At 41.1% G+C, this 16,817-nt stretch overlaps 1 protein-coding gene across 1 annotated transcript in view; it reads left to right on the top strand.

The window, feature by feature from the left end:
- The window catches only part of edc4 (enhancer of mRNA decapping 4), a gene marked incomplete at its 3' end in the record, with an annotated part of 53,072 nt that extends 41,006 nt beyond the window's left edge, over nt 1-12,066 (top strand). The window contains exons 28-30 of the mRNA XM_080001989.1: nt 1,768-1,987; nt 2,564-2,727; nt 11,883-12,066. Of these exons, the coding sequence (XP_079858115.1) occupies nt 1,768-1,987; nt 2,564-2,727; nt 11,883-12,066 (568 nt within the window). The remainder of the gene's footprint in view (nt 1-1,767; nt 1,988-2,563; nt 2,728-11,882) is intronic.
- Nucleotides 12,067-16,817: the final 4,751 nt, after the last annotated feature.

The following is a 16,817-nucleotide window of genomic DNA, read 5'->3' as shown; positions in this document are numbered from 1 at the left end:
ACCCCATCAAAAATAGGAATCGGCACAGAATGCTGCAATCGGTACATCTCTAGTTGGTAAACATGTTCAGTAACTTTATGAGGTAAAGCATTTCAAGTGGTATATCCTAATGAGATTAATTTGTATACTGTATATAGTTAGCCGTAGTAGCTCACATATGATGTGATGAGCCTCGTTATGAGATGGCTACAGTGTGAATATCTGATGGAGTCATTTAGCTGCAGTAACTCAAACACCACGGAGACTCCCTGTTACACTACTGTGCTACTCAAAATATTTTCCCAAGGTTGGCAGGTCTCTATCAGGTTTTAAACTAAAAATATATAAAATCACACAAAGTTTACAACTCAATCTGTTAAGATATGGCTGCATATTTTTTTAAACCATTTTAATTGAAAAATGTATCTTATACATCAGTATATATTATAAGATATATAATAAAAATGTATAATTATGATTTATATAATATTTATCACAAGACATTTAAATATTATAGTACAGGATTTTTGGCATGGTACTGATTGCACAGTAGGCTTGTTTTGTGTGCAGAACATCACTTCAAATCCGAGTTCCCACATGAACATATTAAATGGCGGACCGTAAGTTTGTTTAGTCTCTGCCTTGCACTATATATATATATATATATATATATATATATATATATAACAATTATTTACATACTTCAATATTAAATTTATTCAGTGTTTGACTGAAGCAAAGCCATGAGAATACACTTAAAACTGTAAATTGAGCATTATTATTATTCAAAATATATCGTGATAATTATCGGCGTCGGTCAATACAAAAAAACATATCGTGATAACATTTTTGGTCATATCATCTAGCCCAAATGGACAAAGACAAGTGGATGACTAAAGCAGTGTGCTGACATTGTTCAGTAGTAATCGGTATGTTTCTGGTCACATGTTTAACTCACTAATTTGATTTGTCGGGTGTTTAAAAAAAATAAAAATAAAAAATTTAATAAAATCCCGCATGAAAAGGTCTTTTGTCACGTGATATATACAATCACGGTATTACGATATGTTGACGATAGAACTATTTCATATTTTAATTTCACGGTATACCGATATACCGTCACATCCATAATCTGAAAGTTGTGTTAACTGAAACATTGTTAGATTGCTTTTTTTAATTTCTTACATGCTCTTGGATTAGGGAGCAACAATCATAATGATCAAAAGTTGTGTTGAAGGGTTGACAAAGTCGATTGATCCCTGTGTAGTATCTTAATTGATAACATTGATTGACATTGTGTGTCGCTCTTGATGCCTGTGTGAACGCTGTGAGCCATGGTCATAATTCAGCAGGTGTGTAATGGATTACAGACGAGAAACAAGCAGAGCTTAATCCTTAAACATAAATTCGATCCAGCCCCTTGTTCCCCCTGCAATTAATTTCACAGCTTCTGGGGTTTATAGATTTGGAGGTGGGTGAGAGAGTGAAAGCAGTCTGTAAACTAGTCGGCTCTCTGCAAAGAGTTTGAAATCTTGGGGAGGAAGTGATGACATCCAGCAAACGGCCTAAACACTTATTTAAACTTACTAACTTTCTTGGCAATATGCCAGTGTTTGTTCCAAGGCATCATGTAAACTAAGTAGTAGAGGCTGTTATGGTGTTGACTATGCTAATATTATATGCTTTCTAGACTATGCTAATATTTCTGGTCCCTCGATTGCGTCCTGCATCCGTCCCTCCTCCGCCTCTGTTGATCGTCTTCCTGTCTATGTCCGCCTCTCCGTGCAGCCTCCAGGAGTCCATCCTGAGCCAGGTGCAGCGCATCGTGAAGGGAGAGGTGAGTCTGGCCATGAAGGAGCAGCAGGCCGCCGTCACATCGAGCATCATGCAGGCCATGAGGTCTGCAGCCGGCACGCCTGTGCCCACCGCGCACCTCGACTACCAGACGCAGCAAGCCAACATCCTGCAGCTGCTGCAGCAGGGGCAGCTCAACCAGGCATTCCAGCAGGTAACCCACACATCAACCCAACCACATTTATTATTTGTTTATTTATTTAAACTTGGCTGTCAGCAGGTGGGGCATACAAAGGGAATAATGTTTATTGTAATACTTCAACCATATTTATTAGCCTCCAAGTTGATTCTACAGCTTACTTTAGTACTTGAGTCAGACTCTACTTCAGGCAGTGTACTTGGTAAACCTACACACACCCTCGCCCGGCCAGCTGCTGTGCTGGATGTGCTGCGGCATCCCACAGTGGGCATTCTCACATAACAGCTGCCGACTTTGTAGACCGGATTCTATGAGTTCTCCCCAGGGACACTGGATACTACACACCTTAAGGTGGCGCACATGGCTGCTGTTTCACTCACAGCGTTCTTTGTTTTTGTTCCCCCTCGCTCACTTGTCATTAACGCTCCCCCCGTGTTGTCTCACTTCGTCCCTGCGTTCCCCCATGTGACAATGTTCTCCTTTCCCCTTCTCCTTCGCTCTTACTCTCCCCACAACAGCAGTTCTCTACTTACACAAAACATTCCCCACCGACACACAGGCTTTGATGCTGATGGTTTTGTTTCCCCGCAGGCACTGTCAGCGACAGACTTGAACCTGGTGCTGTATGTGTGCGAGACCATCGACTCCCAGCAGGTGTTTGGGCAGCACCCATGTCCCCTCAGCCAGCCAGTGCTGCTGTCGCTTATCCAGCAGCTCTCCTCCAACCTCACCACACGCTCCGAGCTCAAGATCCGGTGGGTGGACCTAGCTCCTTATTAGAGATTCTGTTATGAGTCGAGATGCACCGATTGATCGGCCGGTGACTGGAATGGGCCGGTTTTCAGCTTGATCCATGACCAGTGACCGGCCGAACAGTGTCAGATATATCTGATTCTGTGCCGGTCAAATTTACACACATGTGCGCCGCACGATGGTTCACTTCATGCTGGGGCTGGGAGGTATACCGACTTTTTATGATATATCGATATTTTTCCAAGCGAGACAGAATGACAGAGTACCGTTTATATTGATAGTTTAATGTTGCATTCAAATACATAACCTGTTTCCTCGGTAAAGCCGTGCCAGTGTTTGAATCTCCTCTCTCAAACCCTCTGCGCTATCCTGCCCGCACGCAGAGCGAGAGTGGGGACAGAGGTAGAGTCCGCTTGTAATGTGCAACTTTAAGTCACTTTAAATAACTTGTTGCGGGTTGCGGTTTTTTGGCTTCTTTTAAAAAATATGGTAAGACAGCGACGGAGAAAGTGTTCCTTTTACGCACGGTTGCGCAAGGCACTAAAATGGTTTCATTCAATGACAACAAATGCATCTACAATAAAAACACTTTTGTATTTTATTTTTATTTTTTTGTCCGTTGACGTAACATTCATGCAGAAAGGATCCTCCCGTTTACCACGCGAACAGTGACCGGCACCAAGCTAGTGCAAGTGAGGAAATATATATATCTAGAATTAAGTAGTCTCACGGTCAAAGTGTAAGACTCGGCAGTTCTGTATCACAATTATTAAAAAAACTTTTATTTTTTTTATTTATTTATTTTTTTATATAATTTTAGAAATTCAAGTAATAACCTGGAGCCACAACTTTATCACCGGACCTAACCCCCAGTTAATTTTAAATAACAATCAATAACAAGACAAATCATATTAAATAAGAACTTTTAATTAGATAATACATTTGTATAAAGAATGAAGGTACTTTGGTGCCATTTGACTTGACTTTTTGAGTCAGCCTAAATCGGAATTTGCAGTTCAGAGTTCTGACACCTTTCTATCATAGCAGCATAAACTTTTTCAGTACTTTGTGCTACAGTAGCTCTTCTGTGGGAGCAGAGTAGACGTTCTAGCCTTCGCTTCCCACGTGCATCAATGAACCTTTGGCGCGCATGACCCTGTTGCTGGTTCACAGGTTGTCCTTCCTTGGACCACTTTTGGTAGGTACTAACCACTGCATACCGGGAACACCCCACAATACTTGCGATTTTGGAGATGCTCTGACCCAGTCACCTAGCCATCACAATTTTGCACTTGTCAAAGTCGCTCAGATCCTTATACTTTCCCTTTTTTCCTGCTTCCAACACATCAACTGCAACAACTGACTGTTCACTTTCTGCCTAATATATCCCACCCCTTGACAGGTGGAATCGTAGCGAGTTGATCCATGTTATTCACTTCCGCTGTCAGTGGTTTTAATGTCATGGCTGATTGATGTATAGGCTGAATTGTGTGAAGATTTTTTTCCTTTCGGAGTATCCACGAACATCCACATTGGTTTGTGTTCCATTCGAGCTTAACCTGACGATTTTGAAGGACAGCGGTGAGCAGGAGGAAGGCTACTGTTGCCATCTTGGCTGTTTTAATGAGTACAACAGGGGATAACTCACCTGAAGAAATTATAATCATTTGGATTTTACTCTAAAAAGGGGGAACTGCCGGCTAGTGGGGTTTGCAGCGTTGACTATTTACTGGCGTTTCCCAACCTGTTGGTGCTTAACTATGTAGTTTCACTTTAAATATTAATTAACTTGTAATTATCTGCAATTTAAACATTTAATTCATTTTCTGCCTTATATATTTGAATAGTCACACAATTAGTCAAACAAACTGGATGTAAACATAAATATATTATTTTGATGTTGATTACTTTATGTAATTATAGTACTCTAAATGTGTAATGGAGAGGGAGCAATCTCCACTCTGCTGTGTGTCCCCATTTCTCCAAACAAATAAAAACACTGTTTATATTTTAGATGTATTTCTTTTCCTGTTTCGTAATTGAACTAAACAAAAAAAAAAAACGCCTGGTGCATCATGCACGCCTCCCAGTTGCTTTACGTTGCTACGGGAATTAATTTGGTAAAAACTGGATTTATTTTTTTTGTTTTGTGAATACTCTGTACTTTGTATTTTCTCAGTCACTCTCTCATGCTCTGCAGAGCCATCGATTTTCCTGCTTTTTTGTCCTTTGCCAATCGTGTGCCTGGGAAATATTGCGAGGGACCTCGCAAACTTCTTTCTGTATTTCCTCTTTCTGTCAGTTGGAACGCAGGTTTTGACATTTACACGATCATTCTTCACCCTTTTATTATTTTCTCAATTGATAAGTCACACATGTGGCAGCATTGAAATCAAAGTATTGTCCTTGGAATAGTCACAAACTTACAGATACATACAGGTGTTATGTTAAATTTGTTAGATTTCCTGACAAACTAAATAGAGTTAGAAAAAGAAACACTGATTTGCCTGTATAATGATCCCTTCCCCTTGACATGGTTTCATGTAGTCTTGAAATGCAGGTATTCTTATCAGTTCTGTAACAGTTCCTTTACAACAGTGGACTAAGGAATAGAAAGGTAGACAACAATCCCTTTCAGGCTGGTGGGGGTAATGTTGTAAAGCATGAAGCTACTTTCCTACCTGCGGCCCACATACTTGTACTTTTAACTGGTAGGTGAGTTAAGCACAGAGATTCCATCCATCTCTGCAGTAAAGCTATTTCTACCACAATGGTCTTTCCCTGCAGTCTTTTCCTGTGAAGAGAAAGACTTTCCCCATTTCAAACTTGCATAAGTTACTGACAGAAGTCGCAGAATTGGTTGACATTATTGCCGCATGCGCTGATTGCGCTAATGCTAATTTTTTTTTAAGAGAAGAACTAAAACAAATTAAGAGCAGAATTAACACTGCTTTATTTTCTGCGCATTACGGATGGAGAGGGGCCATTAGAGGTGCAATCTGCGCTTGCCGTGCCATTGTCACTCAATCAGAGCAGGGTCTCTTCGTGCATGCGTGAGAGCTAGGCAAAAGGAGCCAGCGCCAACCCCTTCGCCCATATCTCCATGCCGGCGATGGAGCGGGAGAGAGAGGAGTCTCTTCTGATAGAAAAAATGTTCTTAGACGAATATCTTAATCTTATTGCCAGTTAGAAATGGGTTACATAGCCTAAATAGTAAACCAATTTATCAACACTACAGTCTTAAATTATTTGGCCCCGGGGCCCGTTGCAAGCCGGGTGGGTCTGTAGCTAACCCTGCCCCCCCCCGGCGAATAGTCGAATATTCGCATTGAACAGCCAAATCTAATTCGACTGACAGAACTCTGGTACAGGAGTCTGGTACAGCCAAAGGAAAAATTACCATAAAGACAAATTACCATAAAATGAATGCACCTACGCCTTGCCATTAGTCATCCAGGAATTCAGAACGGCCAGGGCTGAACCACTTCTAACTTGCCTTTTAAGCCAAAAAAACATGCAAGGTTCAGGGCAAATGGGGATAATTATGTACAACAGATCGTCTATCTTGTGTTGTGACTATGTTTAATAAAGGAAAGAAAATGTGTTATTGTAGGAATGCAACCTTGACCATGAGGTTGAATTTTTTTTTTTTTTTTCATCAGATTTTCATTTTTGCCTCCACAATCCTTTTAAAATCTGTTAACATAGTTTCCTCAAATGGGGCTGGATCTACACTGTTCGCTCTGCCAACCATGTCATGTGCTAGCAGCATTCATGACTAACAAAGCCAAACATTAATTAAATATTTTGGTGTTTCCCCTATAATTGTACAGAACTGGCAGACCGCCAGGCCAACAAGAACCCCACTGGGCCAACATAATTTTCTATGTGCTTTTAATTTATTTATTTTTAATGCCCAATGGCCTATTCATTCAGATCTCCATCATTTTCGCTTGGGATCCTCTGTGCAATGTTGTACAGTTCCGTGCATAACTGTTTGTCGTTCCAAAAGCTAGTAATTTCCACACATATCATTTCAGTAAGCGGTACAAAAAACTGCAGTGCCCATGATCCATTGCACACACACAACTCCTAAAATGGTCTGTGACAACAGGGGTGGAGACTTGGTACATGGTTGCAAATGCGACACTGAGGCAAAGAAACATGTATGCAAACCAATTTGATGCCAATACCAACTATGTAGCGCCTGAGCAAATATTGTCTTCATGTGTTATATGTGATAGATGACTAGCTAGCTATAATTAACTGAAATAGTTCTAAAGTTTGCTGTGTAGTAGATGGTTTAATAGGACAAATGGCAACACCTCTGTGTAGATAAGTGGCTTCATGCCAAGATCTTGCCTTCCAGGGCTGCAATAGTTGGGTATCAAGGTAGGTACCATATAGTGTTTGGGTTAATTCATGTCAAGATAGGTAGTTAAAGGCCATAAAAATACTAAACAAACACATTTGAAATAGTTGTTTTTAAATTTAAGATAACTAATAGAACCAAAATGAAGCAGAGCTCCAACCACTCACAACTCTAAACACTGACTGCTCAGCACAATCCATGTGAGGTAGGTGGCACCAGTATGCCATCCTGCAAGTGTTCAGGATCTTTGGCTGCATATCAGGACAAACAAGAATTATAGGTGAAACACGGTCCTTGCTCCCAATCCTGCATATCCATTACTCTTGCACTCAGCGGCACTAAACCGCTGACCCCATCGGTCCGCCCTGCTGGAGCCCCGACGGCTCTCTATATTGCACTGTGATGCCGCGAAGGCTCCATCTCTCTCTTTCAATCCGCCCCATCCCTGTGTCTGAATATCCCCCCATCCCAACACGCATGGACTGCCCGCACCTACGTCTTCTATCTGATCTTTCGTTATTTGTATGGCACTAATGTATTCCCTCCATTCCCATTTCCAGGGGAGTTTAGTCTCTTTACAGTGCTACCCCAGTGTCCAGATCATCTATCTGGGTGTGAGTTAACACTGCAGCTGCCCCTCCCCGCTCGCACCGTCCCTGTGGTACAACTCTGGGCCATCTGGACACATAGATAGTGAGCAGAATAAGGATGAGAAGGGCGTGTCACTGTGTTTTTATTGATTTTTATTTTTTTTTTCAATCAAGGAGACAATCCAGAAGGTCAAATAATGACAATGTTTAAATTACATTACATTACATTTAGTCATTTAGCAGGCGCTTTTATCCAAAGCGACTTACAATTATTCAAACACCGACGGACGCAGCCATCAGGAGCAATTAGGGGTTAAGTGTCTTGCTCAAGGACACTACAGCATGCTATCAGGAGGAGCCTGGGATCGAACCAGCGACCTTTGGATTACTAGACGACCAGCTCTACCTCCTGAGCTACCATCCCATTTAAGCAATCCGGAATTAAATGAAAATGAGGTGTGAAACATCTGTCTTAACAAAAACATCAAAATTGGCCAGTAATAACGGGACATAATCAGATGTAGCAGATGATTTATATATACCGCAGTGTTAATTCTTGACAGTCCCTGACAAGTGACAATTGTCCTCGGATGTAATATATATATATACACGCACACACTTTTTTTGATGTTGGTGTCCCCAAAGCTTCCTGACTGAGCAGATTCGTTGAATGGCTCATACAGAATTTTAGGCCGCACACAAAAGCCTGTGAACCGTGGGGACACATTCTGTCTTCCTCTTCCCACTGTGAAGCACATATTATGCACATGTTTAAAATATAGATAACATTTAATAAAGTATTGTTTATTAAGTATGAAACTAACATCAACAGTAGTTTGAAAATGATGGTCTTGTGCCTATATTTTTCAGTTGTGCTAAGTAGTGCTGTAAAGTAAAACTAAAAAGAGCTCTACTTACTCCAGTGCAACCTTTTTTGTTTACCCTGCTTGTCGTCTGTGGGAAATACCAAGGAATCTAGATTTAGTTTAAGTTTTATAATAAAAACGTACCTTTTTTTATTATATTTCTGTTTTCTTCCCTTTGCACCTTAAACTTTTCCTTTAATTTTTATTGCCATTCATTTTGGATTCATGATGGATAATGAAAATAAATTAGTCAGTTACGTTTCACCTCATCTATGTCTGATCTAATCCAAAGGGTAGATCAGGATGCACTTCCCACCTCCGCACCATTGCCCTTCAGGCGACTGGAAGTGTGGATCCTGTGTGATTAGAAAATATTTTTTCCCCCCAGAATTTAATGTATTGTTGAACGGATGTTGCCCTGGGCAACCCCCCTCGACACCCATTTCTAAAGCCATCTATGATGGGACAGATTATGTAACCAGAAGTAGAAGTTTAAAGTGTTTTTGATGCAACAGACTAAGTTGCTTTACCACAGATTACAAATATCTTCCATTAGTGCATGGATTTAAATTTTGCTATGCAGGCCAAAGTACATTTGGAGTGGAGTGGTCATTTTCTGATATGCTCATCTCCTTGCTGAAAGGAAGCGTTCACAGATCAACCTATTGTCATAGTTTCAGCAAATTACAACCATCCAGGGCAATTGATGCTATTGCTGTCAAATGACTTAACCACATTACTTGGGACTACCCATGACTGTCCTTCTGTATTTTGTTGCAGTTGTTGCAATTGATAATGAAAAATTAATAGTAGGTTGGGTTATACTGTTTCTATACTTTGTGGCTGAACGCTAGAGATTTGGATTTGGAGATTTCAGGTTTGAGCATCTTTTGCTTCTTTTTGTTGTTTTAAAGCAAAATTACTGCCAGAAGGAGGAAGTCGTCATTTGTTTGCTGCCAAGCTGTCATCTATGTTTGCATTGGAGGTTGACAAAGTCAATACGTTGTAACTTTCACAGTAGTTGATGCCCGATTTAACCAAGGAAAACAATATATGACCACTATAAGACTGAAGACAATCGGTCTTCATATTTAGTTATTCAGGTACAGTATATTGAGATGGTGTCAGGGAAGAGGTAGCGCTGTAGATTGTCGAGAGTGAGGGGTGCAGATGACGAACTGCAGCTTGACGGAAGTAAAGCATGTTTAAAAGCTGTGTGCTCTCTGAAGAAGTTGTCATTAACACAATTAAACAAGCATAAATTGCTGCTATAAGAGCAACTGTCACATATGTGTTCATATATCTACACCCATTTTATCCCATAACCCAGAAAATGTGAGACAGAATGAGGCATACAATAGACACAGATTATCCAAACCACACTTATATGAACTTACCAGTCAGCTGAAACACCCTTCTCACAAGCTGTCAGTCTGTTACTCGCCCGAAATGGCTGGCAGAGTTGAAAGTATCACTTGAATTTATTTGGCAACCATTTTCATCTGTATTACTCTCATGTTTCGTTCAACGGTCATTATCATAGGATTCTGACAAGTAATACCGTTTTCACACCAAAATTAGCGGTTTGACCGGGGTTTAACCCGCTAAAAATGGGAGATTGGCACCTTTCCCATTACCAGGAGAAATGCTGTTGTTGTTTTTTTTTTTTTTTTTTTTTTTTTTGGGTGCGTCATTCGTCACGGACGTGTCGGGAAAGGGGTGTGTCATGGTGACAGTGTGATTAGGAAGAAGACAGTAGAGGAGACAGCAACTTAAATAAACAACGTAAAACTGTAAAACTTGGGAAAAAAAAAAAAGTATTTTGAGCCATTAAAAAGAATCGTATCGTTCATGAACGACCCAACACCACAGAAGCAGCATGGAGCACCGGCAACATGGGTACTCCAGGTGCGCACCGGATCCTTCGGCGCCAGGGAACGGGGAGCAGCTTGCGGCGATGCTCGAGCTCCTGGCACGGAGCGTGGGGGTTCTCTGCTGTGCTCCCCACGGTGCGATCCCCACACTCAAGAACATTTCATGGTCCCTCATGCAGAAAAAATAACTTTTGATTTTGGATTCTAAATGGGATATAAAATGTTGGAATGACCCACTATTTACGCCAGCGTCTTGAATTTTAGTGAGCGTCGCATCGCGCAGATAAAAGGGCCAAAATGAGTGGATCGACCCATAGTCATAGTCTCCATGCTCCAAGTTTTTTTATTTTATTTTTTTTTATATTTCTCCCCGTGGGAACCTCTCCGTAAAGAAGGCGAATGTGTGAAGCTGCTGCGGGGCTGCAGAACCGTGTGCGTAAACCTCAAACTGGTGAAGGTGAACATGCTCGTCGTCTTGGCATGGAACCTTGAATGAGTCAACTGAAAATCAAACAGGCCAGACATTTTCCTTGTTGTTTTTTTTGTTTGTTTATTTAACAGGGACAAGCAGAATAAACAGGTACTGTCCCAGAAAATCACATTTTGTCCTAATTCCTTCAGGCTCTCTGTAGATCTGTTTGATTTTGTTTTATTTATTTAACACTACCATACGTAAATGTAATATTGTTTCACATTTAATATCTGAGAATGTTAAAGGCTTTTTCATTTTAGCTGACTTAATTTAACTGTCAGAAAGACGCCCAGCGAAACGCCGGCCACTGGCCCAGCCCTACTGTAACGCAAGGAAACTTTTGGAGCCACATCACTCGCAGGCACAAAATCTCTTTCAAGGCACTCTACATAAAGGTCTAGGTGTCTATCAATATCACTCCCAGCCTGGCATGCTAGACAAGGGCATTAAATATCTTTTGAAAGGTCACGTTTGGCAGTGTTATGGGGATGTGATAGGCCTGTGTGATGGGGATGTGGGGACGAATGGCTTGACGCCAGCTGGAGAGAAGTTAATGGCTGTAGTGTTATTGGATAGCGATCAGATATGTTATGTACAGTGAGAGACAAATATTCATTTTAGACTGTAATGGCAACCAGATAGACACAGAGGCAATGAGAGCGGCTCCAGCGATAAAGCTCTACTGGACAGACCAAGCACCAGATGTCTAACTGAAACAATTTGGAGAGTTTGATATTGGCAGGCAGCAAAGAAACACAGCTTTTTAAAGGAGACTCTAAAGACTTTAAAATGAACACTTTGATGCCAGCACAAGCATAAGTCTCCATAGTGACTGATTGCTGGCTAGGCAGGTGGGGGTATCAAGGACTGCAGTCGACGTTCGCACTGCTGCAGAGGTGCAACAGCTAAGCTAAATGTCTTTCTGTACTCTATATGTAGCCATTTTTCAGACATCATGAACCCTCCTCTCGCTCCCTGTGTAGGTACCTGGAAGATGCAGTGATGAACCTTGACCACGGAGACCCTCTGACCAGAGACCACATGGCTGCTGTGCTGGCTCAGGTCCGACCCAAGCTGTTCACCTTCCTGCAGCAGGACCCCCACAGCCCGCTCTGTAAGCGGGCACGGCGCCTACTGATGATGCTGCAGGGCCTGGTCAACCACTAGCTCCTTTTTGTTTTTTTCCATCGACTGCAGAGGAGCCCTTTTTTTTGCATTTTAAGGGTGAAGATCGCAAAGGTTACATTACATAAGTTCTTCAGTTTATCCTTGCGTTCGAAAAGCATAGAGAAAGACACTCTACGTTGGCACCGAGGTCAATTTCCCTTCCCAAACCTCCCTTTATTCAGCGCTTCTCTACCTGTTGTGCAAGGAGAATGACGAGCAGGAGAATGATGGGGACAATGGAATGGTGCACCTTGTGGGTTCTGGAAGGGGAACGAGTATTCTACAAGGATTTTAAGCAATTCTCCAGCCCCCTGCTCCCCTGTACCTCTTGGTCAGCCCTTGCTTCCCCTCTCTGCTCCCCAGTCCTCTGGTCCTTGCCTGCACTATGAACCATCCGGCTACAGCGTAGAAAGTTCATTTTGTTGCGTTTTATTGCTGCATTACTTCTGGATAACCAGCAAATTATGGCAAAAACAGCCTGGACGTAAGAAGAGTTCCTGACTTGTGTTCTGTGGTGGATATACAGTTTTGAAAAGGGGCTCCGGTAGTTGCCCCAGATGTGGGTTACTGTTCACCTTATTCCCCCAAGATACTCTTTGCTTTGCATCATTTTATGCCTGTAGTACAGAGAAACGGGACCTCTGCTAACAGACTGCACCAATAGGCTTAAAACTCTCAGTGGTTTGGTCTGCTCGCCCCTCAGTCAGACACTACCCGGCACCCCTTTGGTGTTCAGTTAATCGCCGTCTAAAAACATTCAAAAGGCGTTCAGCCAAAGTTGGTCAATTTGACCAGGCCTGAACATGTAACTGCACGGTCTCTTTTCGTTTTGATGCCCCCTCGCCGCCATAGAAATGTTGGCCTCGATTATGTTACTGTAAAGGTTTTGGTAACAGAGCATCTTCCCTTGGTTATTGAGGATGAGTATATAATGGTTTTCCCCTTGGTGTGACTGGAAGTGTGCAAATGTGAAAATACCTCCTGTATGTAAAGCATTAAGGACGATGAAGAACAAAATTATGTTTTTAAAGTTCTTTTGTTAATCATCGTCAATACAGTGAAACATCAACAACCTCAAAATGTCATTGTTAATCATGGCCTTAAAAAAAGAACAGCAGACCATCCTCCTCATAGCCAGGCATGTTTTTAAATATCCACTTAATATTCAGTTCGACCAGCATTTCTTCAACATTTTTTAATTTGGATTACTACCTAACCTTGTACTTAAACCACTTTATAGTTATAGAGAAGATGCTACTGGCAACCACAATTGGCATATTCCAAAAAATGTGATGGAGCCAGAGGCAGTTTAGTATGTAAAGCATTTCACTATAATTTGCAATTAACAAACTTCCTCAGCCAAATGTTATTGCATTTGTGAGAATCTACATTTTGAATTGGTAAATAGATAAACTGGATGTGGTCCTACTATGGGATAGTGACACCAAACATCACAAAAGAGATTTAATATTAATAACTTTTCCATTTGAGAAGGCATTTCAACGTGTTTTATTGTTCACGTTAGAAATGCCCATTGAAACTCTTAGATTTAGACTAAAAAGTGTCACTCCCGCTTGAAATTTGAAACGATTGAGCCGTATATCCAAAATGAATGCCGTCCATGTCTGTACTCTGTTACCCAATAACCTTGTTTGTCTTTGTCTCACCTTAACTGTATTTTTATATATCCCTAGTATTTGTAACACTTGTATATTAATACATAGAAATTTACTCACGGTAGCCATTATCCATTACAAGATACTCTCAAAAATTGTCTTTTTTTTTTTTTCCAAAATAATCTGAATTATGTTTGTAAACTTGATGTACAGATACTTCTCTTGGACCCTAGGGGGCAGCGCTTAGCTGAACACTTAATGTCGCTTATCATAGTTTTTCAACACATACAGCATTCCTCATTTTGGTCTATTCTCTCTCAAACAAAACCCCTAAAAGGTTCGAAGTTTGTTTATTGTTAGCCTTTTAAATGTGTTCAAATTGTATTATTTGTGCAGAACACAAGTACAAATATCATTCTTTATTGCAGGTTGGCCATTGTTTTGCCGATTGTCAAATCCTCCACAGTTCCATGAATTTGACCCTCTTGTGTTTAGACTCTGCTAATTTGAATTTGTCCAGTAAGTGCCTTACTACTCGTGGAGATTGTATCCCATTTGAACCTGTAGACACTGTCATTTCAGACCTTGAAAGTGTTGCAGTTGAATGCATCTGTCACAAGTCAGTGGTTATCAAGGAGCAATTTGGATCGCTACCTTGTGGTTTGATCAGCAGTGAACCTTGAAGTACGCCTCACATCGCACCGCAGAGAAGAACGTGCTGTCGTGTTTGCAAACATTATTGGAATCCAGACATAGCTGCCATATTTCAAGTGTCACTTTACAGTATAAAAGTTGAGGAGGAGAGTTGTGTTGCTTGTCTTTGTTGGTTTTTTTTTGTTTTTTTTTCTACAAGCAGTTCTCCTACTTCAGGCTGTTTTGTGAGACACTGCTTCGTTGGCCTCAATTGGTTTTCGGACCCCGATGCCTCTGGCCTATATTCATTGGGAGTTGTTAGAGGAAGTGGTCATTTCGACCTGCGCGCGCGCCGCGCGTTTGTCAGGTCACTGTCCTGTTTTCGTTTTGCCTAGCACTGTCATTCGCAGCGAAGCACACCGTAGTGATTCCAATACCTTTTTTGTTCCACTTGATTTACTTTCAGTCTGTAAAAATGGCAAAGCTTTCATTTTTTTGATTGTTGTCCAAAGCTGCAGTTCTACAGAGAGGCTTTGCGTTAGATATGACTAAATTAGACCCAAATTAGAGCTGTTTGCTAGGATTGAATTCTGGCGTCGTGTCCGAGGTTTATTTGTTGTGCAATAAGCTGCATAGCATAAATCAGACATCCATCCGCAGTTTCTTACCAAGGCTACGATTTGGAAGGACGTTGAGGGGAAAAATATCCATGGTCTAGTACGGCGGTTATGATTCATCTTTTATTGTACCAAATTTGAAAAAGTTTTTATTTTTTCATTTTCTTTCTTTCTCCTTGAGCCGGCACCTCAGGGTTTTTCACCTGCGCTCGGAGCTGGAGTGTGGACACGGCAGAGTACAGTACAGACAGGGTTTGAGTAGTCTCTGCACAGGGACAAGTGGAACTGAGCATTTGTTTAATGATCAAATTAAATCCATACTAAACATCGAAATGGAGGTCAGAATGTCCGCTAGGAAGCTTGCACATAAACGCTACAGTATATAATATATATTTTCCTTGACTAGTTTGTCAGAAATTGAAAATCAGTTGGGGTTTTTTGTGTGTATGACAGATTTCGAATGTGTTCATTTCACTATGCTTGGATGACTATGTTGTACATTTTAGTTTGTTTTACCTTAAACGTTTTTGGAATAAAAAATGACTTGTTCAATTAATTTTGTATACAGATTTATATCTGTTTAAAGTGGAAATTCACGAGATCATTTAAGTTGGGTGGATTACGCCAGAAGTCCCACAATTAAATTTGAAGTGGCATCACTTTAATTTCTAGAAACGATTGCCTTCTTCTGATCTATTTATTTTTCTGTTATTTTCTTGCAGTATAACCACATCGAAATTGACACCACCACGCAAACTATTGTTTAACTAGCATTCAACTAAAACTAGGGTTAAACTAGTGATTAACTACCATTCAACTAAAACTGGTGTTAAACTAGTGATTAACTACAATTCAACTAAAACTGGTGTTCAACTAGTGATTAACTACAATTCAACTAAAACTAGTGATGAACTAGGAGGATTTAGATATTTAATACAACACAGACAATTAATCATATGATATGATTCTAGATCCAGAATCGCGATTGTGGCGCCTCCCCCTGCGGCTGCCTGCGGGAGCACCGCGTGTCGATCACGCACATTTGAGTATTTCTCGTATTTTTCGAGCTTCTAGAGCTTATTGTGCGTAATCACCGGGTGTCATCACATTTCACTGCGTTTATGTACGACATACGACGTATGTGTATGTATGTGACAAATAATCTCTTGAACTTGTTTGGGATATTTTTGCATCTCGGGGGGGGGGGGGGGGGGGGGGGTACTGTTTTTTTAGTTGTTTTTTTTTGTTTGTTTTTATTATGAATGTTCATGAAAACCGGTTTATCAAATTCAGTTCTTGGACACGCCCAATCTTTACATTCTTACCGGGAAAGGCGCCATCAGCAATGTAAACGGCATACAGTGGAGCAGATTCGTAATGTTAAACCATCCAATGACTTAAAAAAAAAAAAAAATCAAATGAGGATTTTTTTTTTTTTTTTTTGTATTTTTATTTTAACAGTATAACGGATAACCACTTTCATTCATTTATGCGGACAGCCATTCATTCATTAGATTACGCCAGTGAGTGTAAAACATGATCTCTGTGTGGTGCATCCACCCAGCTCTCGTGTGTGTGTGTGTGTGTGTGTGTGTGTGTGTGTGTGTGTGTGTGTGTGTGTGTGTGTGTGTGTGTGTGTGGACCGTCCCACTCTTCCCTCACTCCACCGCATCCACTCACCGTGCAGCACCGGGCTTCACCTGCGCCGCTCAGAGCGAGGGTCCAGCCGTCTCGTGGAAGTGGACTCCCCCACCCCCACCCCCCTCGCTCTCCTTTTTTTTTCCAACTGTTTCTTTGTGGCTTTTCTTTTCTTTTCTCTTTTCTTTTCTTTTCTTTTCAACAAACTCAACACTCCTCGCCACCGCGGGACGGACTCGGCTCAGAC

Source organism: Zeus faber, assembly GCF_960531495.2.
Source record: "Zeus faber genome assembly, chromosome: 6".
In the NCBI taxonomy this organism is placed as follows: domain Eukaryota; kingdom Metazoa; phylum Chordata; class Actinopteri; order Zeiformes; family Zeidae; genus Zeus; species Zeus faber.
This window is presented reverse-complemented; position numbering and strand designations above follow the sequence as displayed.